The sequence below is a fragment of the Amphichorda felina genome (assembly GCF_050947745.1).
Source record: "Amphichorda felina strain 45539 chromosome Unknown scaffold_6, whole genome shotgun sequence".
In the NCBI taxonomy this organism is placed as follows: domain Eukaryota; kingdom Fungi; phylum Ascomycota; class Sordariomycetes; order Hypocreales; family Bionectriaceae; genus Amphichorda; species Amphichorda felina.
The window spans coordinates 1,374,679-1,399,887 of record NW_028145044.1 but is presented as its reverse complement, the minus strand read 5'-3'; the positions used below and the strand labels follow the sequence as shown (position 1 = coordinate 1,399,887).

The 25,209-nt window shown below is 56.8% G+C and overlaps 10 protein-coding genes across 10 annotated transcripts; 3 read left to right on the top strand and 7 right to left on the bottom strand.

The window, feature by feature from the left end:
* Nucleotides 1-491: 491 nt before the first annotated feature.
* On the top strand, nt 492-1,538 carry ACO1O0_006284 (uncharacterized protein; the record flags this gene model as incomplete). Its single annotated transcript, XM_083195678.1, has 3 exons — nt 492-959; nt 1,251-1,261; nt 1,319-1,538. The coding sequence occupies 3 exons, from the start codon at nt 492-494 to the stop codon at nt 1,536-1,538; spliced, it is 699 nt and encodes a 232-aa protein (XP_083048694.1).
* A 533-nt stretch (nt 1,539-2,071) lies between these two features.
* Nucleotides 2,072-3,948, bottom strand: ACO1O0_006283 (major facilitator superfamily domain-containing protein; the record flags this gene model as incomplete). The annotated part of the gene is made up of 3 exons (XM_083195677.1): nt 2,072-3,051; nt 3,120-3,467; nt 3,561-3,948. The coding sequence occupies 3 exons, from the start codon at nt 3,946-3,948 to the stop codon at nt 2,072-2,074; spliced, it is 1,716 nt and encodes a 571-aa protein (XP_083048693.1).
* Nucleotides 3,949-4,545: 597 nt separating this feature from the next.
* Nucleotides 4,546-5,298, bottom strand: ACO1O0_006282 (uncharacterized protein; the record flags this gene model as incomplete). The annotated part of the gene is made up of 1 exon (XM_083195676.1): nt 4,546-5,298. One exon carries the CDS (start codon nt 5,296-5,298, stop codon nt 4,546-4,548), a length of 753 nt encoding a protein of 250 aa, XP_083048692.1.
* Nucleotides 5,299-6,484: 1,186 nt separating this feature from the next.
* On the bottom strand, nt 6,485-10,278 carry ACO1O0_006281 (uncharacterized protein; the record flags this gene model as incomplete). The annotated part of the gene is made up of 3 exons (XM_083195675.1): nt 6,485-7,166; nt 7,236-8,409; nt 8,472-10,278. The coding sequence occupies 3 exons, from the start codon at nt 10,276-10,278 to the stop codon at nt 6,485-6,487; spliced, it is 3,663 nt and encodes a 1,220-aa protein (XP_083048691.1).
* Nucleotides 10,279-12,325: 2,047 nt separating this feature from the next.
* Nucleotides 12,326-13,213, bottom strand: SFU1 (GATA type transcriptional activator of nitrogen-regulated proteins; the record flags this gene model as incomplete). The annotated part of the gene is made up of 2 exons (XM_083195674.1): nt 12,326-13,105; nt 13,205-13,213. 2 exons carry the CDS (start codon nt 13,211-13,213, stop codon nt 12,326-12,328), a joined length of 789 nt encoding a protein of 262 aa, XP_083048690.1.
* Nucleotides 13,214-15,192: 1,979 nt separating this feature from the next.
* Nucleotides 15,193-16,901, top strand: ASH2 (SPRY domain-containing protein; the record flags this gene model as incomplete). The annotated part of the gene is made up of 2 exons (XM_083195673.1): nt 15,193-15,620; nt 15,686-16,901. The coding sequence occupies 2 exons, from the start codon at nt 15,193-15,195 to the stop codon at nt 16,899-16,901; spliced, it is 1,644 nt and encodes a 547-aa protein (XP_083048689.1).
* A 211-nt stretch (nt 16,902-17,112) lies between these two features.
* ACO1O0_006278 (uncharacterized protein) lies at nt 17,113-18,518 on the bottom strand (the record flags this gene model as incomplete). The annotated part of the gene is made up of 3 exons (XM_083195672.1): nt 17,113-17,363; nt 17,423-18,388; nt 18,512-18,518. 3 exons carry the CDS (start codon nt 18,516-18,518, stop codon nt 17,113-17,115), a joined length of 1,224 nt encoding a protein of 407 aa, XP_083048688.1.
* A 183-nt stretch (nt 18,519-18,701) lies between these two features.
* On the bottom strand, nt 18,702-19,697 carry ACO1O0_006277 (Smc5-Smc6 complex subunit NSE1; the record flags this gene model as incomplete). Its single annotated transcript, XM_083195671.1, has 1 exon — nt 18,702-19,697. One exon carries the CDS (start codon nt 19,695-19,697, stop codon nt 18,702-18,704), a length of 996 nt encoding a protein of 331 aa, XP_083048687.1.
* A 1,145-nt stretch (nt 19,698-20,842) lies between these two features.
* ACO1O0_006276 (uncharacterized protein) lies at nt 20,843-22,661 on the top strand (the record flags this gene model as incomplete). The annotated part of the gene is made up of 2 exons (XM_083195670.1): nt 20,843-21,080; nt 21,133-22,661. 2 exons carry the CDS (start codon nt 20,843-20,845, stop codon nt 22,659-22,661), a joined length of 1,767 nt encoding a protein of 588 aa, XP_083048686.1.
* A 618-nt stretch (nt 22,662-23,279) lies between these two features.
* On the bottom strand, nt 23,280-24,500 carry ACO1O0_006275 (uncharacterized protein; the record flags this gene model as incomplete). The annotated part of the gene is made up of 3 exons (XM_083195669.1): nt 23,280-23,535; nt 23,595-24,182; nt 24,328-24,500. 3 exons carry the CDS (start codon nt 24,498-24,500, stop codon nt 23,280-23,282), a joined length of 1,017 nt encoding a protein of 338 aa, XP_083048685.1.
* Between the last annotated feature and the right edge of the window lie 709 nt (nt 24,501-25,209).

The following is a 25,209-nucleotide window of genomic DNA, read 5'->3' as shown; positions in this document are numbered from 1 at the left end:
AACTACTAGGTAGGTACGGTCCCTGGCAGGCGCTACCTACTACCCCCACCGGTAGTAGAAAACATAAACCTCTTCTGGTATCTGAATGGGCAGCAGCAATCTTCACCATGAAGCAGGGCACTTTCCCTTTGCGCCATGCCACGTTGCCAATGTCTAGATGCCTCTTGAAGGGGGCTGGTGGCGTAAACAGACTCTCGACTCTTGCCCACAATTCAACAAGAAAATCGCTACCCTTCCTCCATCGTCTCGCCAGCCAGGAAGACCATAACTAGTACTCAGCATAGGATATTCTTCAGCCTTTCAAGTTCCCACTTTCCACCATAGAGCCTGGTCGAATCATGGATCTTTCTCTTAGGCCAACGCGGGGGCCATCTCCGTCTTCGACATTCTCTCGGGGAGCCCCTCAGCCCAGCCGGTCCCTATCTTCTTCCGCGGGAGAATCCGCAGGAACCACCAGTCCTCCGTGGCAGATGCGTCCCAGACCATTCTCCATGCAGTTGCCCAGCCTCAGAGAGCGCAGCCATGAGACCAGCGACGACGCTAACCACCAACATGACCCCACCGACGCCGTCAACTTGACTTCGAAGGGGCTGGATTACCTCCCCCATCTCTCTCGAGGAAATCCAACAATAAAGCCTGCAGTGGCGGACGAGGATGGAGCAGACGGCCTGTATAAGGGGCAGTGCCACAGCCCGGGCGTCGGCAACCTCACGCTTGACATGATCCCCGGTCCGGAGAACTCGACACACGAGCAGGCTGGGCCAGTGAGCAGCTGCTCCTCAAACTACAGCGCCACTCCCTCGCTCGAGGACGACAAGTCGGAAGCCCCTACCGTTGAGCCTTCGCCCTCGCCTTACGATATCAACAGCCTCCACTTGTCCGACTTGGAAAAGTACAGCCGTGCCAACAACTGCTTGTCCAACCTGCGATCAATCTCAGATTCAAGCGGCGGGGAAAGCGTACGTGACGCTGCTGAGGAGGCTTCTATGGAGGCTGAAGGGCGGCAGAGCGTTTTAAGATCGTCGAGGGGACGGCAAAGCGTCAGCGCGGCTCGATATCAGGAGTTCCGCCTGAACAGTGGCTTTAAAGATGATACTTCCACCTGTAACACGCAGTATGGAAAGTATGACAAGCCAAACTCTCCAGGGACTTTTCAAAGGCCCCAGTTGGCCAGACGCTGGTCCATGTCTCGAGTCTCGCCGCATCCAAATTCCAATACTCATGACCATCATCTTCCCGTAGTCTCTCAGTGCGACGGAACGTACGATTCCAACCAGCAAAATGACTCTGGAGTGACAAATACAACAGCGAAACGCAGGAATGCCTCGCTCGGAGACACCGAGCAGCACATCCCCAACGCAGCCACTAAGCGTAGGGCCTCTCACTTCTCGTTGCGAAGCCTGTCGAACTCCTTTGCAACCAAACGACGGAGGCTGAGCGTACGCAAGTTTGCAACCGCGATCCACCGGCAGTTCGTGGATATGAGTCGGAGGCTACGGCGGCGCACCACGGCCGACCGCCGTTGCTTCGAGGCCTAGAGGACCAAACACCACGGCGAGCGGCCTAAGGACACCGTTAGCCACAAGCCGGAGAACGGGTACGGTACCTTCAATTTTGAGCGCACCAGCCGCGAACATGAGGACTGGTGGGGCGTAGGGGTAAGCAAGTATGAGGCACCACCCTGGATGGATTTTGGCAATAGGTCGAACAAGGAGACCGCTTCATCGAGGGTGACGGCTCCATCGAAAGTGGCGAAGATCCGACAGTTTTGAGAAAAGGTCGAACATGGAACTCATAGGGGGGTTAGAGGTTCAAAACGGTGTTTGGCGGCGTTTCGTTACTTATTAATACAGCGTCTCTGGCTTGAACGGTTATACTAAGCAAGAAACGAAAAAAAAAGCCGTCATCGTACTACCAGGATGGGGTTATTCAGGGGTAGTGTGGAAGATAATAATAAATTGGGTATTAATCGGCCGTGTAAAGATCTGTATCCTCTATACCTTACCTTATAAATCGAAATATGGTGTACAAAATTGCGGTATCAGCGCCTTCTCGCTCGCTTACATATCAGTCACAGCATATACCGGAATGACTCGGCTGGTGTCTTCTTCCTCCCCGGTCCGACGAGGCCCTCCTCTTCGACGGCGGGGCCCTCGGCGGCCATGTCATGGTCCTCCCGGTCGAGCCTCCGGTTCCAGTACCGCAGGTAGACGCGAAGCACGGCGGCCAGCAGGGCCACGGCGAGCATGGCGAGCGCGCAGGCCCGCATGCCGGGGGTGTAGAAGGGCCCGTCGCGGTCTGGGTAGAGGCGGGTGCCGACGAGGGGCCCGCACTGGCCGACGAGCTGGAGGAGGGCGAAGCCGCCGCCCTGGCGGGAGGGGCCGGCCTGGTTGTTGATGGCCCAGGCGATGAGGAGGGTGACGACGTTGAAGAAGCCGGCGGCGGCCGGGTAGACGGCCAGGTAGCGGGCCCAGTGTGGGAGATGTAGGGACTCGGCGAGGGCGAAGACGGCGTACCCGGCAGCGGAGGCGAGGGCGTGGAGGATGAGGGGTAGGGTGCGGGCGCGGAGGCGGTCGGAGAGGCGGGCGGTGAGCAGGACGGTGATGAAGGCGATGAGGTAAGGGGGCGCGCTGAGGGCCTGGGCGGTGAGGTTGTCGTGGCCCATGTCGGCGAGGATCTTGGGGAGGAAGACGGGGAGGGAGGAGTAGGCCATGTTGGTGAGGAAGAACATGGAGGCGGGGATCCAGGCGGCGGGGTCGCGGAGGACGAGGAGGACGTCGCGGATGCTGAGGCCCGAGGAGGGCTTGGAGGCAGCGGTAGATGGCTGCTCGCTGCGGAGGCGCAGACGGGCGACCTTCTTCTCGCGCTTGGTGAGGTACGAGGCCGTCTGTGGGGAGTCGGGGATGACGTTCCAGGCGATGACGGAGACGACAACTGAGGGGAAGCCCTCGACAAGGAAGAGCAGCCGCCAGGGGGCGATGGGGCTGAAATCGGCACACTTGACAATGACCCAGGCAAGAGTGCTTGCGAAGCTGGTAGCAAGGGGGGCGGCTATTCATCCATGAAACGTTAGTCTTCCCTGTTGATTTGATTTCAAGGCAAGTCCACACGGCTCATACCTGATATGAAGATGGCCGTGCGGAACGCCAGCTCGTGCCGCTTGAAGAAGAAGCTCAGGTAAAAGGGGATCCCCGTGAAGCCCGCCTCGCCAATGCCCAGGATGAGCCGCAGCACAATGAGCACGGGGTACGACGTGGCGACGGACTGCAGCGACGCCGTAACCCCCCAGGTGAGGACCAGCATGGAGATGTAGATGTGCGCTGGGACGAGCTTCCACAGTAGGGACATCCACTCGAAGGCGATGTAGGAGATGTAGAAGGCCGTGAGTGCCCACTCGTACCAGTCGTTGCGGGGCGGGTCGGACTGCAGGTCCTCGTCCATGCCTGCTATACGGGCGTTGCCAATGTCTGTTTTAGGGTATCACCAAGGTCAGCTTCCATCATTGTACTCATAACCAGCGCTTTGAGATTGCAAAAGGGGTGGTGGTGGGGGGAACGAACTGGAGCGGTCGAGGAAGCTCAGCATGTACAGCAGCGCCACAAAGACGACGAGCTTGCGATCAAACTTGCTCCGCACGGCATCCTCCTCGTCGGGCGTGTACAGCTGGAAGCTGGCGGCGCTGCTTGAGCTGCCACTGCGACTGAAGCCCGGGTCGCCCACAGCGTCCCAGCGTCCGCGCGAAGGGCTGTGATCCCTCAACGCATCCATCTCGCGCATCTCGTAGGCGTCGGATGCGTCGCCGGCCCTGACCTCGGCATGCAGGTCCAGGTCGTCAATGTCGCTGTCGTCGAGGCTGAGCTCGGCGCCGGTCTGGGCGAAGGATGGCGACAGCTCTCCTGGCCCAGCAGGAGGTGTCAGATGGAGGCGGTCCCGACTCGGCGACGTCATTTTCGGAGAGCGAATTCGTCGTCAACTGGGGGAAAAAAGAGAGGCTGGCTACGAGGACCAGCGCCCTGAGTTGGTGGCCGAGCGGCTCATGCTCGATGTGTTGGGTAACTGGGTTGGCGAGGGGGGAAGATTAGGAGATGTGCAGGCCAACCCAGCTCCAAAATCCGGGGTCCATCCGCCGAGACCCTCACTCAAGTATTGCACCCTAGAGATCCACTTCATGGTCCTAAGCAGATGAAATGAAATTAGTATTGTATATGAATCCCCGCCGCACATTTCCTCTCAAGCAAGTTCTAGTAGATCGTAATCAATTGGGGATGCTGTCCACATGGTAGGAAAATAGCGTCTGTCGGTGGGATGCGCTTACAAGTACGGAGTGCGTATACACGACCAACATCTCTGACAGCCTCGCGTTGAAAAGGGTTAAAAGGTAGAAACTTGAGAGTCTAGAATGGCAACCATTGGCTGCTGCTAGTGTGAACTATCTTTGTATCGGTAACTCGATTCATCGTACTCGTCTCGTTCAATCATTAACTGATACCTGCATACCAGTACTCCGTACAGAGCTCTGCTGCAAACCGTCGCAGCGTCTATGCCTCAATTATCATGAGACTCGCCATTTGTGGGCAGAGGGGGTTCCTCAGCGCCTTTTCGGTGGAAGAGGCGCCGCAACCCCTCACCCTTTGATTTCTTGCGCGCCACAGATTTGCGCGGGGAGGACTGTGTCTTGCCCGTATCCTCCTCGAGCTCACCACTGCCATCGCCATCACCATCGCCATCGCCTATGCTGGCCATGTCTCCTTGGGACCTATTCTCCTCCCCGCAGACCACCACGTACCAGGTAATGGGCTCGTCCTTCTGTAGCTCATCCCTCAGCATCCCAAACCAGTTCGTGTCTTTCTGCATGAATATTGTCCTATACTTCGCCATCGCCTCGGCGAGATCGAGGTGCAGATCGACCCTGGCCACTGTGTGGGCCACAAAAACGTATGGTCGCGAAGGCTCCCGCATCTCCTCCGGGTCATACTCTTCTAAGAGCTTGACTGCAGACCAGTTATGCATCAGAACCTTGTCATTTGCGGGATGGACCCGCGGCGGAGGGAGAGTGATGGCATCTTTCCCGTTGGCGTGGCTTGGAGGGGTTAGAGGTGCTGGTGCTCCAAGTACGTCGTCGTCTGCTGGACCGGGCGGGATAAAGTCATACAGCCTGTAGAGCTGCTTGAGGATGACAGTAGATGTGGCCCGTCCAATGACCCAGTCCGGGGCGGCATCGTCGAGGTTGTTGAGGATGACGAAGGGACGGATGTTCTTGCGATGCCAGCGGAAGCCGTGGCAGAGGTATGTAGGCATGGCGGAATGGCGAATGCTGGTAATTCCGTGAATAGTCTTATTGCTGGGGCCCTCAAAGTCTGCCGAGTCAGTGTACTCTAGCCTAACGTGGTTTTCTCGCAGAAGTGATAATCATGGCCAGTTACGAACAACGGTGTTGGTGTTGTCAGAGTAGTTGTTGTTGTTGATGATTGGGATGCGTGATGTTGTTGGTGGGCAGTGGCGCGAAGTCACAACGGCCGATTTGACTTGTACAGGGCGCCAACGAGCTGAAGGGAAAGACCGAAGGGGTTCTTGCCCATCAGCGGCAATCATCCTGTGATGGAAATAGTTCTGGACACCTATGCAGTGAAAGGCCAAACTGCTTCCTTCCTGACTAAGGTGCAAAGGTAGGCGAGCAATACCCATTATGATTTACTGTATCATTAACATGGGCAGAAAAAATAAGGCAAGAACGGACTCAAGTTCTGGGGATCAATTTGGGAGGGTCGTCACAGCCTCCCGGGACAGGCGTGTAGCCGTGTACGAGTACAGACAGTACCTGAGTGCTACGCTGAGTAGGTACAGTACCCCTGGCGACAGGAGCCGAAATAGGGTGGGTCTTTCCCGTCTTTTAAGTTCCCGTCCAAGGGCCAAAGCGCCAGGTCCAACGTCGACCGCAACTTCCCACTCGTACGATACGGAGTACTACGTACAAGATACTTATTCCCACTTCCTGGGGATTTTTCATTCTTCATGATCTGCATCACTCCTGAAGGGCCACGCGGGTGACCTGATATTTGCCCCGCCACCGCTGGCCTTAACACCTGGTGATAAACCCACCATATGTACGGAGTACGGTGGTGTACTACAAAGTACGACCAGTAGTGATATGACGTAGTATTCTCAGAGGCAGATTGCGACAATGCCAAGAGTGCAAGTTTATATCCAAGTATACGGAAACATAGTGTTCCGTGGTTGTAATTAAACAAATCATAAACTCCGATCCGATCCCTGAACCTTTGTCTCGTTGCCGTGTATACAGAGAGGGTGTACGTACGTACTTCGTACTATCCATCCTTTTCATCGTTGATGCTTCCGCCCTTACACCACCTTCACCTCCCACTTTCCAGTCATAGGACCAAACACTAGGCCAGCTCATCCTCTTCCCCTCTTCAACCCCGGCTGACCCTCATCATCACCACGATTCCCGAATCGTATACAAGTCCTAGTCCTTGAACTCCGCCAAGCTCACCTCGCCATCATACTCTCCCATGGCCAGATCGAAGTCCATATCCTGCAGCATGTTTCCCAGCTCCTCGTCCGACAGCTGCACATCCAGGAACGACGGCCCCGCCGCTACATTCTCCTGCTGCTGCTTTTCGTTCTCCCCCGGCTTCTTGGTGTTGGCCATCTTCTCCATCATCCACCGCTGGAACTTGTCCATCAGCTCTGGGTCGTCCGCCGGCGTGGGTAACGCCGCACTGCTTCCCAGGATCTCCCTCGCGCGCGCACGCAGCGCCGTCGCCGATGGAAGGTACCCCGTCTCAGCGACGCTCTGCTCCGACATGCGCACCAGGCCATCCTCGAGCTCGCGAGAGCAAAAGATAGTCGCCGGGCGTGCATACCGTGAGCGCATATTCTCGACAAAGCTGCTGACCGCCAGGGGTCCTGTCGAGGGAAAGGATCTGCCGCTGGCACCGTTGGACGTATCGTGGAAGCCTGCCATGGCGTTACCGTGAGGGTTGGGCCAAGCGTAAGGCGGCTCAAATCCCATGCCGCCTTGATCGATAGACCAGCTGTTGCTGTTGGTGAGGCCAGGCCCTCCGTCGTTGAGCAAGCTGTTGGAGCGCTTGAATCGCTGCAGCCACTCGGCATTGTCCGCGGCGGTCTGGTTCCAGGGGTCGTCACTAAACAGAGAGAATGTTTAGCGTGGGTGCCGTGGTGCCGTGGCGCGGACTAGAGAGGGGAGAACTTACTCGTCGTAGAGAATCCAGCGTGCCTGGTGCTGCAGCTCCCCGTCGGTGGGAATGTGCTGGTTGGGGTTGTTAGGAGACATGGTCGCGGCTACCCACCGCCCGAGCTCCTTGGCCAAACGACGGTAGCAGTTGGCGTCGTTGATGAAGAAGGGCATCGCCACCTTGATTGTGTTTCCATTGGCATCGACATTCACAGAATTATTGCCTACTGGATAGTTTGGCGATTGGTTGCTCGTCGCCGCGGTGGTGAAGGGCGTGTCGGCTGTCACGGTTGATGGATTCGTCTTCTGCAGCGAGAAGGCCGGAGAGCTATCGGTAGGGGGTGACGCTCCATGCGCCGGGTGGCGGTTCTTGAAAGCGTCCAGCCACGTCATGTTGTCTGCTGCAGTCTGGTTCCATCCGTCATCGAACTCGTAGATAATGATACGAGCCTGCCGCTGAAGGTCGTCGTCAGTGGGCTCCTTGCCCGCCTGCCGCTGCAACTTCAAAAAGTCGGCCAGCTCACGCTCTAGCCTTGTATAGCTGTGAATCGTGGAGTCGATGCTCCTCGGGTCCTTTGACCGGAAGATCTCGTCCTGAACATCCTCAGACCGGGGAAGATGTGCCCTGCGGCGAAACGCTGCCATCCAGGGTGTCGATGAAGTAACCCTACGAAGCAGCCAGTTGGCCACAATATCAGACGGATGCGTCGAGACCTCCTCGACGCGGCCCACGATACGGCAGGCCTCCTCCTGGAGTTCATCGTCCATGGCCGTTAGGCCGAGCAGCCGCTTGGCTCTGACGAATTCATGCAGCTGGAACTCCATTGGGCACTGCTCGAATAGATTGTCCTTGCCGTTAATTTTCAGAGAGGCCAGCCTATTTTCTGTAGCGCCACGGAGGGGACCGAATCGAGCCTTGCGCATGAGGTCCTCGGAACCCATGATCAGATCACGAAGCCAGGACGGCTGCGTAGCAATTCCCTGTAGGGACAGGGTTTCGCTGGCGAAAATAATACGGCAACCTTCAACCATCATCTCCTCGTCGGTCGGGGGGCGGCGATGCTGCTCGCGGTAGTTGGCGTCGAAGTAGGCCAACTCCAGCTTGATGAGCTCGTAGGCATTCCTCGGGGACTCGGGCGATGGGTGGCTCGCTACGTATGGCAGAGGAGATGTTCGTTCATGGTGAATCATATCTGTATTCCTCAAAAGTCAGATGCTTTCAGCTTGTCTACGGGAAATTTCAGAGGTCTCATACACGGCGGGATCGAGTTCTCAACCATGTCGAGCACAGGCACCTCGAAACCCCAGTCTCCCTTCCAGTCAGCCATGGAGTAACCAGTCTTGAAATGCTCCGCCAGGTGGTCCACACGTATGGTCCAAGTGTCCATCACGATACCGCAAAATCCGCACCGGGACCTGATCTCGGGCGTCGCGACCTTCCACGACTTCATCGACCAGTCCATGAACTTGACATTGTGCACCAACCGTAGGTGCTGGTTGAGGTGATCTTTTCGGTAGAAGGTCCGCTCCTCCAGAGCTCTCTCCTGGCAGGTCGAGTGGTTGTGGGCTTCCATGTGCATATCGTCGGGGTCCTCAATCCCGCAGAAGACGCAGCTCAGCTGGCCCGTCTCCGGGTTCACAGCCCGTGACCCGTGCGGTGCGCAGACCCAACGCTCGAGCGACAAGTGCAGCGATTTCTCGTGCCGCTGCCAGTCATGTTTCGTCCGGAATGTCTCCGTGCAGAACGTACACTGGAATGTCTTGAGGGGTGCTTGCAGGTCGGTCTGACCGTCCTTCGTCTTCTGGGCACCGGCCCTCCGCCGCCGCCGCCGGTGGCTCCGGTTGCTGAACGCTGCTGAACCAAACGAACCCCAGGAGTTTCGAGAGCCATAGGAGTAGGCTGAGGAGCCATTGCTAGAATGCGATGTCCCCCAGCTGCTGGCGGAGATGGAACGGCTCGAGCCGTCGTCTGTGTAGTGGTGGCTAAATGGGCTGTTCAGCCCCGAGGAGGCACCCGACGAGGACGCCGTGACGGCCCGGGCAATGGCCGTCACCGAGGCCGGTTCGTGCTCGGGAGGGGAGTGCTCCCAACGCTGAAGAGGGTTCATGGTTTCGAGAGCAGGGGTTCCCCGCCGCTGCGGAATGTCGACAGATCCAACACGGCTAGAGAAGTTTCCTGGGTGAGGAGACGTCGATCGGGGGGGCTGGACCTTGCCCCGTCTCCGGGCATTGGCCAGCCAGTTGGTGATCTGGGTCTTGTTGAGGCCCGTCTTGCGCTGTAGCAGCTCCTTCTCCTCGTCACTGGGATAGGGGTGCCTGTTATGGGTGGTCAACCACGTCTTAAGCACCCGCACTGATTCCCGAGAGAAACGGGCCCCAATCTTGGGCGGAGGAGCCTCCGGTTTGGGGGCAAAAATGGTCACGTCCTCGCCACTGGCGAAGCCAGGCAGGTCGATGGACGATGACCTGTTTCTGGGAGGCTGGTTGGCCAGGTCCTCGTTGCTGGTCGCATTGGGGCGATCCCCTCCCACAGTTGCCGGCCAGGGGTTGAAGGGAGAGATGGTCGACTCGAAAGGGTTGAGGTTGTCGGGGATGATGCCACCGAGGCTGCACTCGACCTTGAAGGCCACGCAGCTGGTGCAGTAACCTTTATAGCGACCCTCTCGAATCTTTTTGCACGAGTAGCCACCCAGGGAGCAGTTGGAGCAGGGCACCTCGGGAGTCTCCCAGAAATCAGCGTGGTGTGTTATGCCTGTGGGCATCTCTGGCACGACAGCACTGGCCACATTGCCCGCATTAGCCCCCGAGAAGGCATTGTCGTCTGTAAAGTGCTGAAGGGCGCAGAAGCTAAAGTCATCCTCGTAAGCATTCTCAAAGGCCAGGTCGATGTTCTCAGGGGCGGGATCCATGGTCATTCCAGCAAAGGGAGGGTTCATGTCGAACGAAGGGGAGAAGAGGTCGTCGCGGCGGTTGTTGGAGCCGGAACCAGAGTCGGCCGTGGAGTCATCGGCGCCGAGGTTCCCCCAGTCGACAAACTCGTCGAGCTCGTCAATGGTGGTCATGTCGCCGGCAGCTGCTCACAAACTGCAGGAACCTGCTGTTCTGGGACACTCGGGGCGCCAAGGGGCGTGGATGCTGGGAATCAACACAAGGGCGCAGTGCTACTGCTGATGGAGGGCTCTCGGCCTAGAGGGTGACGATGGTGCTCAGCGCCGTCGCGGTGCCTTGTCCCACTTTTTATGTCGTCTCAACCGGCGAGCGCCCTGTGAGCCGCCGGAGTGACGGGAAGAAGAAGTTGGCGATACTTAAAGCAGCAGAGTCATTCAAGCATTCACCAAAGGGAAGGAGCACTCGACACTCTTTCCACAACACTTGACCAGGACCAATCCAGACAAGGAATCAGAATGAATAAGAATGGAAGAAGATGGAAGTGGGGAGAGAGAGAGAAAGAGCCAGATATGTTGGATACCACCGTGCACAGCGTTGCGATTGACTTGGCTAGCTACTACTATTAACTGGGGACTCGAGAGACTCATCAACACTGGTCATGGTTGATGGTTCTGCCCCTCTGCGCCTGTATCGGGTGCATCCATCTCACCTCCATCTGGGCCCATCCCAGGCTGACCAGTGACCGGTGACCTGTTCAAGCTGAATCTTGGGGTGCAGGGATTGCGTGCCCGCATGTACGCCCTTCGGTTGACAGCCCGCGTAGAACGACGGTGCGTGGGGCACTATGCGGGGGCTCCGTCAGCACACCAAGTTTTGCCCGCTGGTGATCTGTTAACACAGTGTAAAATGGCGCCAACGGTCCAACTCGGACTGTCGGTCTTGGTCGGCTCCACAAGTCGTTGTCCGGAAGGCGCAACAGACGATCCACACCGTTCCCACCGGGATCGCTTCTGCACCACCTCGTAAGTTCGTACTCGTATGGACATAGGGATGCTATTACGGAGTACCTACTGCCTACTTGGGAATGCTGAATAATAAAGTAAGGCGATGAATGACGCTGCCCTCAGTGTTCTCGACAAACTGCCCGACCATCGGCATAATAAATTCCCCACACGGCCCCGATGTCTTCAAGATACCTCACCCTATTCTCCCTCGTATGATCCGGGGGCTCTGATCTCGCCTCACAGCCACCCGGTCTGATTGAACCCTTATAGCACCTCGGAGGCTCAGACCCGAGTCCCCATCAACGTACGTTTTATAGTGACGCTTCTGGAAACTTCCGACCAAAAGATCCAGAAAGGACCGACCTTGCGCCGGTCTGACCAGCTGGTCTCCCTTAGTCTATTCCCCATTCTCGTTCATGACTAGCCTCACAAGCCTCACCAGCGAGATCCCCGATTTCGCTCCGGTCGTTTGGGTCAGTCATCCTGCTCGAGAAGAGCCGACTTTGATCCCCCGATGCGACTGATACTACCTGAAACTACTTCATATTAATAGTAGTATAAACTAAGGCAGTATATCCGCGTAGACTGCCCAATTATTATTGACACCTAACACGTGCATACGACTCAAGGAGTGCGGCCCGCAATCAATGCCCCGACTGTGCCAAGCTTATCCAGATATGTAGCATAGCGGAGAATCAGGACATCGAGAGCATCGGTGGAGATGAAGTTCGAGATCGCTCCTATTAATATTGCTATTATCATGCACATAGATCAAAAAGGACTATCCTATGAAGCAACTAGTTTAAGCTACCGTTGTAGAAGCATCCGATCAGGTCAACCCCACGAGCACAACTGAAATAAATTCGTCTCTTTTTGTATATCTGTGCTACGTATGTATGTAGTGGCCATATTCGGGGAATTCCATAAAACATGAATGACCCTTTCACACTGATTATAGTGGCCGTTGGCCGCCCAACCCAACCGTGATCTCCTAGAGCAACTTAACCCCAACAGCCAAAAGACGGCGAGTCCATGAGATTATGCCAAACTGTCACCATGAACTTTTTTTCAGCACCGATTGCGCCGGCATTTCGTAATCACCGTTAATCCCCATAAAGCAAAATCAATAACCCGGGACTCCTTGCTGGACCAGACCGAGGAAATTCGTAAGTCTCGTAGCGGACGTTGTCATCTTGTCCCGATATGTACCTCCATCCTAGTCATTCCCTAGCGCCAGAAGCTCCCGCTCCTTGGCTGCTAGCATTTCACGCATCCTTTCTGCCTCCCTCTGCAGAGCAGCCCGGCGATCCGCCTTCGCCATATCACTCTCGCCGTACGTATCGGAGAGGGCAGGTGTGGGGTCCCTCGTCGAGTACATTCCAGGGCTAGGGGCGGAAGCAATAGTTGTGCCTGGAGACCGAAGAGGGGGCAATGAGTAATCGTGTCGGTCGTCGCGCCTTAAGCCGTTCTGGGAGCTAGGGTTCAGGATCGACTTGATAGATGACAGCCGCTTCGGATTATCGCTCCCTCCGTCGTCGGAATAACGTGCCTCGTTCTCAGCGGACGAGAAGGATCGCTTTCGAGCTGGCGACAAGAAGGATGCCGGAGAAATTGACGATTGTCGGTCCACGCCGGCCCCAGATGCGGCCATCGAAGTGATGGGCGGAAGGCGATTGTCGTCGTTTAGAGAGTGCGGTACGTTGCGGGGGCGTAGCGATTGCTGATGGTATGCCGCCAAATCGGAAGAGGCTGAGAGAGGCGATGGTTGTCCGTGCGAATGTCCAGAGTGTCCGGAATGTGCGGGAGGTTGAGGCTCGATGGCCATCGGTTGGGGAGCGTTCCTTCGGAAGCCAAGATTGACAGACCCGTCAGCGTTGACGCTCCCCTTTTCGGGCGCCCTCCCATGTGCTTGCCCATCGCCAGCCTGGGACGAGGCATCCCCCTCCTCTTCCTCGCCCGCTGGGATCACTCGTTTGCGTCTCTTGATCGTGGCCTTCTTCATCGTCGTTGGCCTGTGGACGCCGTGAAGTTTGTAGTAAAGACCTAATCAGAGTTAACCCATGCAATGCGAAAGCGCATGACGACAAGAACGTACCACAGGCATTGCAGATTGTGTGACCGCTCTCGTCTCTCCTCCACAAAGGGGTGACTGTGGTGCCGCAATTTTGGCATGCAATAACTACAGTAGTGTCCGCATCCTGCGCGCGTGGCCGTGGATCGGTGTGGTCCGTTGCATGGTCTTCCATGCTCGCGGCCTTGGCGGCAGCACCTGAATGCGCAGTACCCGCCTGGCCATTGCACCTTTGACCCTTGACATTTAGATTGGCACTTTTAGACATGCGGTTGTTGAAGGCAGGGCATCCGTGACAGCCCTCAGCACCTCCTGTACCATTACACCGGCCGCCGCCGGGACAAGATCCCGTGGGAGTCTGTTCGGCGGAGACGTATGTTGCACCAGGCACGTTCGCCATTGGTTTCGGTGCGATCGACACGTGGTGTCCAGGGGGCCTCTCTTGAACGACGTTTGGCGCCTTTCCGAGACCAATGGGTCGAGCCGTATTCCTAGCCTTGAAGTACAAGCCGCAGGCGTTGCAGATAGTAGCGCCCTGTGGCGATCTTCTCCATAGTGGGGTACGTGTCGTTCCGCAGTTACTGTGACATGGTAAGAATATGTATGATCAAAGGCAATTCTCAGTGAACGGACCTGCAGACTTGGCCACCGGGCGTCTGACTACCCCCTGGGGGAGGGCTGAATTTCGAGGTCGATCGGGCGGCAGAAGATGCAGGGCTCGCGGCCTGCGGCGAGGGAGAGGCATCGGGCATGGGGCTATCAGCGGAGTTTGGCGAGATGCTCCTCGATTTACGCTGAGTGGCACCGGCATCTGGCCGCAGAGATGCCTCGATGGGTAACGGGGATCCGTCGTCACGAGGTCTTGACATTGGTCTCGAAGGAAGAGCGGTGCGGATCGTCGTAGAGTCTCGCGGCTGCCCCGCCAGCCCTCCCTGCGCAGCGTCCTCGTCCATTGCCATACATAAACAGAGGGGCAGCGAAGGAGTGTCGACAACGTTGGTGAAAGGGTTGCGGTGGGAGGAGAAGTGTGTGTATCTAGAAGCGACACTGTTTGGTCATGAAAACGCAGCGCCAGGTACTGAGTCAGGGTGCGTCGGCTCGGTGGATTTGTCGCAGGAGTCGATTGAAGAGCAGAAGAGCCTCAGGCCTAGATGAGGAAGAGTCGGTGCTTGGCCGGTGCGTCCTGGGAGGGGAGGCAAAAAGCAGGTCGGGTGTGTCGATGTTGATCTCGGCCGGCTGGGAAAGTTGTCAGCTGACACCGGAAAGTCGAAAGAGCAAGGCTCGAAACTGAACAGGATCCACGGCAAGCCTCGGTGGCCACAACAAAAGCCAGAACAAGACTTGGAGGCGGCTGTCCGAGACAGGAGATGGCGGTGCAAACTGCAATCCGTATCCGTACAGCGTGGGGGGAGGGACCTGGTGCAAGCGACACCCAACAAACGCACCTTTGGCAAGCGACTTCCAGACAGGGGTCTGAATATCAGGGACCACTGTTGGGTCAAATAGGGGGGGATCGACGGGCCGTAGATACCTCGTAGTGAGCCTTGATCGAGTTGACACCAGGTGCCTATGCTCCAATAGCGGCAAAAGACGGCGGCAATTCTCCTCGGGCTGGACTGTCAACTCGTCAACTCGCAACGGATTCAAGCATCTAGATTGATCATGAGCACGATGGAACCATTTAGTCAAGGGGCAATCGTCACTTCCAGAGACTTTGATGTTGAGGACCAATGGGCGGTCAGTATCAGGCCCCTCACCTGCTAATGATTACTTTCCCTTCACTCCGATTGGCCAGACACGCAGTCTCGACGCAGGGGTGCAAGGACTGGTGTCCCCGGGAGCCGCTAGTCCTTTTACAGCCAGACTGAAAATCGATAGTACGTACCTACGTATCAACTTTTCGACCCTCTTGCACAGGCGCGTCACACGCGCTTACCTTAAGCCAAGCTCCCACCGGCTCCCACCGAGCTCCCACCAAGACCCGTACCCGACGCCAACCGGTGGGCTTCAAGATGGCGACAGAGGCCGAATCCCCAAAGCGCGAACCAACTCCGACGGCGCCGCTCTCCTCAATACCCCAGAAACGCGCCCTCGACGAAGGTCACAGCCCTGCCGTCTCATCCCCACTCAATCCCGAGGGGAAGGCCCTCGACTCCCAAGGACTGGAGGAAGGACCACAGGCAAACCGCTCCAAGTCTGCGCGTGCCAAGAAGGAAACGTTTAAGAAGCGTGAGGCCAAGGGCGTGGACAGCGGACGGGCAACACCGGAGCCCAGGACACAGAAGGACCCCCAGCAATCAGAGTCTGGCCCGCTCCGTTACAAGCTTGCGCCGCCCAAGCTGTCCGACTTTGAACCAGCACGCGGGCCCGTCTTAACCTCGCATCACACGGCGACATCCCAGGATGGCGAGGAGACTGAGTTTTTTGAGGCGTCTGACCAGTAAGGCCGACTTGGGCCTGTTCCCAGCAAACCCTACCACGCATCTACTGACCAATGCCCAACAGCGTCTCCAACAAGAAGAACTTCCGCTACACACACTGCATAGCCGACCCTCTTTTCCCCTCAACGATTTACTACCGTCAGACAGAGTCAGAGCCGTTCGGACCGCGCATGAGCTACGAAGATGCAGCCGCCCACGTTTTCTTCAACTCGACAGCTCGACAAGTGACGACCAACAAGGGCTTCCGCATGGCGCGAGCGAATGTCGCGGTTCGAGAGGGCAGATGGTACTGGGAGTGCAAGATCACGCAGGGAATACGCAAGGCCAAGGACGGGGACTCGAAGGCCGAGGGCGGCAAGCATGTGCGCGTGGGCTGGGCTCGGCGCGAGGCTTCGCTAGACGCTCCCGTCGGTTTTGACGCATATAGCTATGGCATCCGCGATGTCACGGGCGAGAAGGTCTTCATGTCTCGACCCAAAGACTTCTTCCCGCCGGGGGAGCCAATACTGGAGGGAGATGTGATAGGTCTGGAGATCCAGCTACCATCGGAGAGGCTTCACCGAAATGTCATGACGGGGAATTACAACCCTGCCGTGGATCCCCACGAGGAGTGGCAGCCCCGCCAGACTCCCGAGGCGCCCAATATTGTCCGTGATCGAGTGCCCATCCGCTTCAAGGCTCACACCTACTTTGAGAAGATCGAATATCACCCCACAAAGGAGCTCGAAGATCTGATGAATCCGTCGCCGATGGGCTCTGGGTCTTCATCCGACACACCAAACCCTTTCCACCCAACCCCCGCTCTTCGCACCCTACCCAATTCCTACATCAAAATCTACAAGAATGGCAAGCTCATGGGCACGGCGTTTGAGGACCTACTAGGCTTCCTACCTCCCGCGTCCAAGCCCATGCCCCAGGTGGGTGCCAGAGAAGGCTTCGATGACGGTATGTTAGGCTACTACCCAGCCGTAAGCATTTTCCGCGGCGGTGCAGCAGAGGTGAACTTTGGGCCGGACTTTTGGTATCCTCCCCCGGGATACACACCGCCCAGCGAGGACGTTGACATGGAGTCGTCGGACGGGTCAAGGATACGCGCGATCTCTGAACGGTATCAGGATCAGATTGCGGAGGATGTGGTGTACGATATTGTTGACGAGGTCGACTTCTGGATGCAGGACGGGGGCGGCGCGACGGACCGGGCGGGCGTGGTGGAGAAGAGTGATGAGGTTGCGATGGCGCCTGGGCGAGAGGAGATTAAGGAGCTGGTCCAGGAGGACTAAGGCATGCGGCATAATGAAAGACAGAGCGGTTCGGTTCACAAGGACTTGCGCTCGCAATGATGAACAGATATGCCCAAAGATGCTATAGCATTCTCGTCGGGGCCTCTACACAGGTATACTCCAAGCATCTAATGACTCAACGCCCAACTATCCCAGTTCAAGCTCGTTAATGATCGTAAAAGACGGTAACAGCAAGGCTCTACTCGTGGTATCATCGTCGGCGAGATGAGCTCGACGGCCCATGACGGTCTGCAGGAAGCGCCGAAGTCTCTGCCGGAGCTGGGCGCGCATTTGTCCTCACAATGCTCGTCGTCTCTGGCCGAGGCTCCGGCAGAAGAGGGTCATCAGGAAGCTCCTCCACCCGGCTGCTCCCGTCGACCTCGCCTTCCGCGTCAGTCTTCTCCTTGTCGAGGCGGACCTCGCGGCCACGCTTATGGCAATACCAGAGAACAAACATCAGTACTAAAGGGGTCTGGTCAACGAAACGATCTCAAAAATGCATCATGGCACAAGGGACTTACAGAAGAGAGCAACGCTCCAGATGACGTTCAGGCCAATAAAGGCCGGCCAGCGCGTCTGCAAGGTCGACACAATCGCTCTGAGCATACCCACCAGGGCGCCCGGTTTGGTCAGCAGCTCGAGGAGGTTGTGCGGGAGGAATATCTTTTGCGCCGTCTCCTTGAGCCCACCCTCAGCGCTAGCGCTGATGCCCTGGCTCTTGGCGGCGGCCGCGAGGATCTCGGGCGCGAGGCTGGCCGTCAACTTGTCGGGCAGCTGGGTGACGAGCTTCTGCAGCGACGAGGGCAGCTTTTCAAAGCCACGGTTGATGGCGCCGTCGCGGTCGGTGATGAGGCGCACGAGGTCATCGTAGGCTGTGGGCACGCCGTTGGCCAGGTCCTTGAAGACCTGCGTGAACTTGCGGAGGAGCTCGGTCGACTCGTCGGACAGCGAGATGACCTTGTTGTTCTTGGCAGACAGGTTCAGGCGGTCGAGCACGCGGTTGATGTCGTTCTTCTCCCGCTCTATCTCATCCTCGGGGACGGTGGCATCTTCGGGCTTCAGGCTGTCTCCATGCTTCTTATGCTTGGAGAAGAGTTGCGACAGCCGGCTGCCCTTATGGTCATCCTTATGCTGCTTCTCCTTCCCTTTGCCCTTCTTGTCTTCCTTCTTAGCATCCTTCGATCCATCTTCATTCTCCCTACCATAAGATGAGGAGGCGTCGTCGGACGGCCATTCTAGCTCCGGCACCGTAACTCTATCAGGCAGGGGAGGCGCAGGGCCGTCGTCCGAGAGGATGCTCTCGAGAAATGATTCATCGGATCGGTCTAGGATGGGGCGCCCCGGGAGAGGTGGGGTCTCAGACCCGTCGGTTTTGGGAGCTTTGGCCACATCGTTCTTCTTCTTCTTCTCCTCCTCCTCCTTGGCCTGCTTGGCCGCTTTATGCTTCTTGATCTTCTTGTAGGTAAAATACTCGAGCATCTCCGCGTCTGTGTGAAAGGAAATGTAGGATGCGAAAAGGACGAGGAGGCGGAAGCACTTCGAGGTGACGACGCTTTAAAGGTGATGTTGGCGGCTACTTTGTCGTCAACGACGCGCCACAGCGAATCAACAAGCCATGGTGTGCCCCAGCTTCCCGCTTTGTGGTCAAGAGATCTGCACCGCCACAGGACCCTTGTTGATGATGTCATTAGCCACAGTCTCGAATCTCACCAATCTCAATCCAGGTGACTGGTTGAATAGCAGCTGAATTGTAATGGGTATCTCTTGGGTCACGCTCAAAATTCTAAGTGTCCTGGTATTTCAATCCTCCTCCTCCACATCCCCTTCCTCGTCCCCCTCCTGTTCTGCATGCTGTTGGAGTACCTCGTCGGCCAACGTGGTCCGCCGCTTAACGCCCCCTGTTGTGCGCCTCCGACCCCGTTGGAACGCCTCTGTCTGTGTGACTGCTCTCTCACCCACATAGTGATCCGCGTTCCATTCCCGTGAGCACTTGGGACATCTCTTATCGCCCCGGACTCGCCAGAATGCATCCTCGCACACGTCGTGCAGGCGGAAATTGCAGGCTGGGTCCGCGCACCGCAGACCATACGTAATCAGGTCCTTGCAGGCGGCGCATAGCTTGATGCGCTGCCACTCATCCGCCCCGGCGTCGGGGTCGTTGTACGTCTCCATAAGCCACGGCCGTAGCTCCAGCAGCCCTCGCGGGGTCAAGCTGTAGAACTGCTCGCGGCTCCGCTCGAGCCACCCGCCGTTGACAAGCTTGGCGAGAACGTCCTCCACCTCGCTGTGCTTTAGCCCTCTGTCTATAGCCGTCTGTGTCCCCTCGTCGACGTCGATCTGGCTTTGCCGTCGGTTCGGCCGGGCGAGCTTCATGGCCTGCATCTGCGTGACGGCCATGACCTCCATGCGCGGAGAATTAAATGTCTCGAACATGGCATCAAAAAGTCGCTTGATGAAGGAAAGTTCGTCGGGGCTATACGTGGTGGCCAGCTGCGTCTGCGGGTCCGACGTGGTGTTGACCAGGGCGTATATCCGTTGCTTGGTACTCTGGTGAACGGCACTGCGTATGTCGTAGTCGAAGAGCGAGGCGGCCTGGCGCGCAATGTCTATGTACTCGGCAAAATCTCGCTCAGTGACCTCATCGGGTTGATGCTCGGTCCCGTCCTGTTCCCCTGCGCTCCAGATAGCCGCAAGGACTGGGCGAGCCTCTTGGTAAGTCATGGCTCCTCGAGCCATTAGGGCCTGGAGGAATGCTCGATGGCTATGGCCATAGCTTGGGTCAAGTATCTCTTCCATAGCCGCCAGAATTAGAGGGCCATAAGATTGTAGGATCGTGGATCCAAGGTCGAAGTACTGTTCGGGTATGCGGATGGTGCGAGGGTCGTCTTGACGGTCTAATGGTGGTGATGGTGGAGGGGCGAAACGGAAACGCGTTTTTAACGCGTCGTAGCACCCAAAGTTCTTTGAGCCCCGCCATCAAATTGGATAATCTGATGACGTCCTTGGAGGCATCAGCAAGAGAAAATGAACCATATAGTATTCTCATTTATAGGCTCTCAAAAAATTCGATCGCGGGCCCCAATATTCAAAATAGGGTTCCATTCACTCGATTGGCAACCCAGATTTTCCTTCGTCTATCCCGTACCTACTACGACAGCTATCTGTCCAAGTACTCTTTACCACTTCTTCGAGACAAGGCGTGCAATTCTTTTAAAAGAGATTCGTTTTCACCTGATTGTCAAAATTACCACTTAGCTTTTGATAATATACTCTAAATTTCTAGGTACTAATAGGTAATAAGATCCATCAAGAGATTTACTTTTCGAAACAGCCGAGCCGTCGCGAATGTGAAGGGCGTTGGCTTATTGGTGGCTTGGTGCCTTCAAACATGGATTGGTGCTGACTCATCACTCCAAAGCTGCTTCACTTCATGCTTGGGCCACCTTGACGCCTTCCCTTCTCCCCAGTCACATTGTCTTCCTCTTTCACGTCAATCCGACCCAAGATACCCTTTTTCTTTCAAACCATTGAACCGTTGGGGACAACATATAGATCTCTTTTTATCGCTGGATCCTGTTCCTCGGCGTTTGTTGATTTCTTCACGTTTTTGATGACCGTGTCCGTCTGCGTTTTACGCACCCGCAAAAGAATACTCAGCAACTGTCGAGGACAGCCCTACTCAACAGAGATCCCGAGATCTTAGTTCCGTAGTACTCCAGCGCCCCCGGCTCCATTACCTGCGAGTGACGGCTGCCCGAGAACTTGTACCATTCATCGTGGGCCCAATTAGTACCTAGCAGCCTGCGCAAACCCGGCACGCCACAGTCGTCGTCGCCAAGGCCAGACTCGAAACACTATCAACATCAACACTACGCCTTATCTCCTGCCGAAAGCCTCCGTCCAACTCATCAGCTGTGGTCTGAGGGGGTGCCGTGGCCGAAATGGCCGACACCAAGGATTTCGATGTGGTTCGCATTTGTCGCAGCGACGGCGCAGACACGGGCCCCGGCTACTGGCCGGTGACCCCAGCTACCACCACGACCAAGAAGAATGCCACCGATAAGACACCTAGGGCAAAGCCTCAAATGACCAGGTTGTCCGAGGATGACCCCAGGTTCGTGGAATGGAGGGTCAAGTTGGGCATTCTGCTGAAACAGGAGCTGTCGCCCAACCCAGATGGTAAGAATAGAAATATTTTCACACTCTAGTGCCAGACTGACCATGTTCTAAGAGGGAAACCCTTGGTACGTTCAGTTTCCGAGAGGCTACTGGCTTTACGAAAGGTCCAAGCATCTCTGGGTCTCGGGATATCCCATCAAGGCAAAGCTGTTTAAGACCCCACAGGAGTTCGCCCTCCACCTGATATGGCTCCTTTCAGCCTCCAAGGACTACAAGGACTGCTGCTGCGTCCACTGCAATCTTCCTGTTCTGCCGAAGCAGTCTTCAGCTGGCGATGAAACGCCCACTCTAGCTACAATCGAGTCGCCCGTTAAGTCGGAAAAGGCCCCACCAAAGATCACTCCAGTCCCTCTGCCCCAGATCCCGGGCAAGTCTCAGTCAAAATCCCCCGCTCCAACACAGAGAGTTCCGGCGACACAGCGACCCATAGCATCCTCTGCCTCACCCGTACCTGTCCCGCCGTCAACAGCTACGAAGCAGACCCAACCCCTGGCCCCGTCACCAGCTCCCCAGGCCCAGGCCCAAGTGCAACGTCAACCCCAGCCTCAACCTCAGCCTCAATCTCAAGCACAGGCCCAACTCCAACCCCAGCAGACTGTCGCATGGTCTCTCAAGTCATCACTCCTCTTCCGCGTCGGAGAGCTAGTCTGGTACAAGAATGGTGCTACGTGGCGCCTCGGCGTGATCGCAGCATCCAACAACCAGAGTGGCCACGAACTCCTCCCCATCGGCCACGGCATGGTCCAGCAGCGCAACACCATGAAGATTACAGAAGACATGCGGCCTTTCCATGCCTTCAGCGTTCCGGCCGTGACCATACCCGACCTCAAAGACAAGATCTTTGATGAAGTCCCCTGGGAGGCCATGTTTCGCGGCACCGGCAGCGACCCAGGCAAGCGCGATCTTCTAGCCCTCGACGCCTCCAAGATGGCAGCCTGGAAAATTGACTCGTCCTACTCCCTCTGGTACCCAACGTCGGAAGATCCTTCAGGCAAGGTTGCCTACTACGGCTGCTTCTTCGGTGCAGAACGGATCGAGATTGGCGACTGTCTGCGTCCGCGGGCCCTGCCTAGGGAGCTGGGCCTATCCACCGACACATCCGTGCTCGGTCTGCGCAACATCTTTACCTCCAAGGATTATCCCGGCGCGGTCCTCTTCTGCGGCCACATCTACATGCTCGTCAACGGCGACGCCCCCAACGCCGTGCCCCCCGAAAATCTGCCCGTCGCCCTGCGCGACGAGACAAACTGGCGCAACTCGATCAGCGGCACGTCCCGCTGGCAGTGGGTCCTCGTCAAGGAGCACATCGTCCTGCAGGAGCAGTCCATCCGCGGGCGCTTCTACCCCACGCACCGCCTCATGCCCATCCTGGACCCCGTGCGGTTCCAACACGCGGCCCAGCAGGGCCAGGTGGACGACCAGTTTGCGCAGCTGAACAACCGCATGGACGGCATGGGGCGCTATATTGGCCGCAGGAGGAACAGGATGGACACGCTGGGCGTGTCCGTGGTGCATGGCGCGCGGCTCGCGCTGGAGCCGCATGTCAGGGAGGAAGGGAACGGGGGGCTTCCTCAGCAGTAAGGGGCCATGTCGAGTACGACGCGTTGTGGCACAGGAGTTTTGGCGGTATCATTTGATTCGATTTACATTGTAGGATAGTACCAACAAGGCAGAGCGGTGGCTTGAGTGCTGATGTTACAAACGGCATTTCAGAATGGAGAGGAGTCGATTTAGAGCTACACTACGGAGAAAGATCCGGCTAGTCAATAATCGAGGGACGTGTATATAGGCAGGTTCGTAATCTTCATCTCTTCGCTCGGAAACACCAAATAAAGACTAAGAAAATGCAAGAAGAAAAGGATAAAAAACATGGTCTGCGCCAATGGAAAATGACCCAAATTTCTCCATCTCTCCCTCCTATGGTCGTTCGTCATCCAGTCGCTATATGCCAGGGCGTAAGAATGGGTAAATAGGCCGTCCAGCGTTCTTCTCGTCGATGGTTTTGAGATGAATGTGTGGTGAGATTGATGGGTAAGTTGGGTTGCCGGGAGCAATAAAAGGCTCGCTTGCTTCATGTGAGCACATGTACCCGATGATGAGAAGCAGACCTCAGATGCGCCCAAGAACAAAAACGTCGCACGCTTTCCACGCCAAATGGTCTTCTCGTCCTGCCGTCCATGGTGTTTCCTTCTTCCTGGCTCACTTTGCCACGTTCAACGCCGCCATTTTTTCTTGCAAACTCTTCATTACCTCCGGGTCGGGTTCTGGTTCGACTTTGCGTGGCTGGGCGCGAGGCGAGTCGTCCGACTTGTCGATGCCACACTTCTTGCACTTGGTTCCGTTCTCTGCGCCTGTTGGGTAGAGGGTCCGGCACTTCTGGCACTCGAAGTGAGGCACGCTGCTGGGACCAAACGCATCGCCCGGATAGCCCAGGGGATACTTTCCCTTCTTGGGTCTGATCATTGGTGTCAGTACAAAAAGTCATAAACCGTGGGGGATGCGAGGGTGACTCACGGATCTCTGGGGCAGTCGGTGCAGCGCGTGTGGTTGCACTTCTCACACGTCTTGGAGCCAGACGCAAACATGGTCTGGCACTCGTGGCAGGTTCTCCTGACACGCTGGCGAGGTTTCTTATAAATCAGGTCTTGGCCACCCTTCCTGCTGGGTCGAGTGAGGACAATCTCCTTATTCTCAAAGCCGTAGTCGGGGATAATGGGCTCATTCTCCTTGTTGGCCTTGATGAGAGCGGCCCTCTTCTCGCGGCTGGCGATGAGCTCGGCCTCGGTGCGCTTCGGGGGGTAACGGGCGCACTTGGTGCAGCGGACGTGCTGGCAGTTGACGCACTCCTTGGAGGTGCCGAAGTTGGCATTGCACTTGTGGCAGGTTCGGCGGACGCGCATGCGGATGGGCTTGTCTATGCGCAGGACCGTGTCGTCGGGGGTCGCCGTCTGCCATTCGCCGGGCTTGATCTCCAGACCGAATCGCTCCCCGAGTTTCTTGGCTCTCTCCTCAAACAGCTCCGACTTGGAAAGCCTCGAGACGCCCTGCATAGCCTCATAGCGAGCTCTGGCCTCCTGGGCCTTGGTCGGGACCTGGGCTTGACTAGAGATGAGGTTCAGCATATCAGTGCATCAATCACGACGCAATTGAAAAAATAAGCTCACGGGGGGAAGAGAGAAAAGTATGGGGGCTCGGAGAGCGAGCGGTAGCGGTTGGGAGCAGTAACGAGTAAGGAATTGCTACTTACGAAGGCTTAGAAGTGTCGGAGGCAGTGACAGTCGAGCTACTTTCCTTACGTTTGGAGCCCTCACCCCTCTTGAGAACAGTTTTGGCGCGAGACAGGAATTGGGTGAAGCTCTTGCGCTGTTGCTTCTTGTCCTTGGGCGCTGAGGAGGCAGCCTGGTCGGATGGGGAGCTCATGGTGGTGGCTGAATAGGGTCGTCACCGAGGCGCTGGATACGGTGGTGAGACGTGGGGTAACGACGGGAGCGAGCCGTTGGGTGAGACGGTTCCAAGGCGGCGGGTGACAGGCCGTTGGTGACAAGAGGTCGGTAAGTATGAGGCGACCAACCGGCAAGGCGCAAGACGGCGGGCGAACGATGTGAATGTGACTCTGTTTAAAGAAATTGGCCGAGTGTCGAAGTCGGCGACTTGAGGAGATGTCGAGTCGGGCAGACTATTGTACTGGGATTGGCGGATTTGATGTCAAAGGACCGATGGATTTCGGCTCAGCGTGGAGACAGTTTATACGAGTAATAAAGGAGCACGGATGACAGATGTGGCGAGGTGATTTCGTGGTGATGCGTGGGTGCCGAGAGCGAGTTGCTAGCAGATCAAGAGCTGCTCATCTGCTCATGGCAAGACGTACAGGCGCGGAGGAATGACACAGGATTCCGAGCAATTGAGGTTTTGATGTCGGAGTGCGTGAGCGAGAGGAGAGCAAGGCGGGAGAGGAACACCAGGCCACTTCAGACAAATCTGGGCAGCTCGTCTGTCTGGGTCGGTTGCAAGGCGGTCGAGCCACTCTGGACTGGGTTGACTGGGTTGGTGGACTGGGACCAGGACGACGGCAAGCCGGAGGCCCTTCTACATTCTACGTAGTACATAGTACCTGCAAGGAGGAAGTACC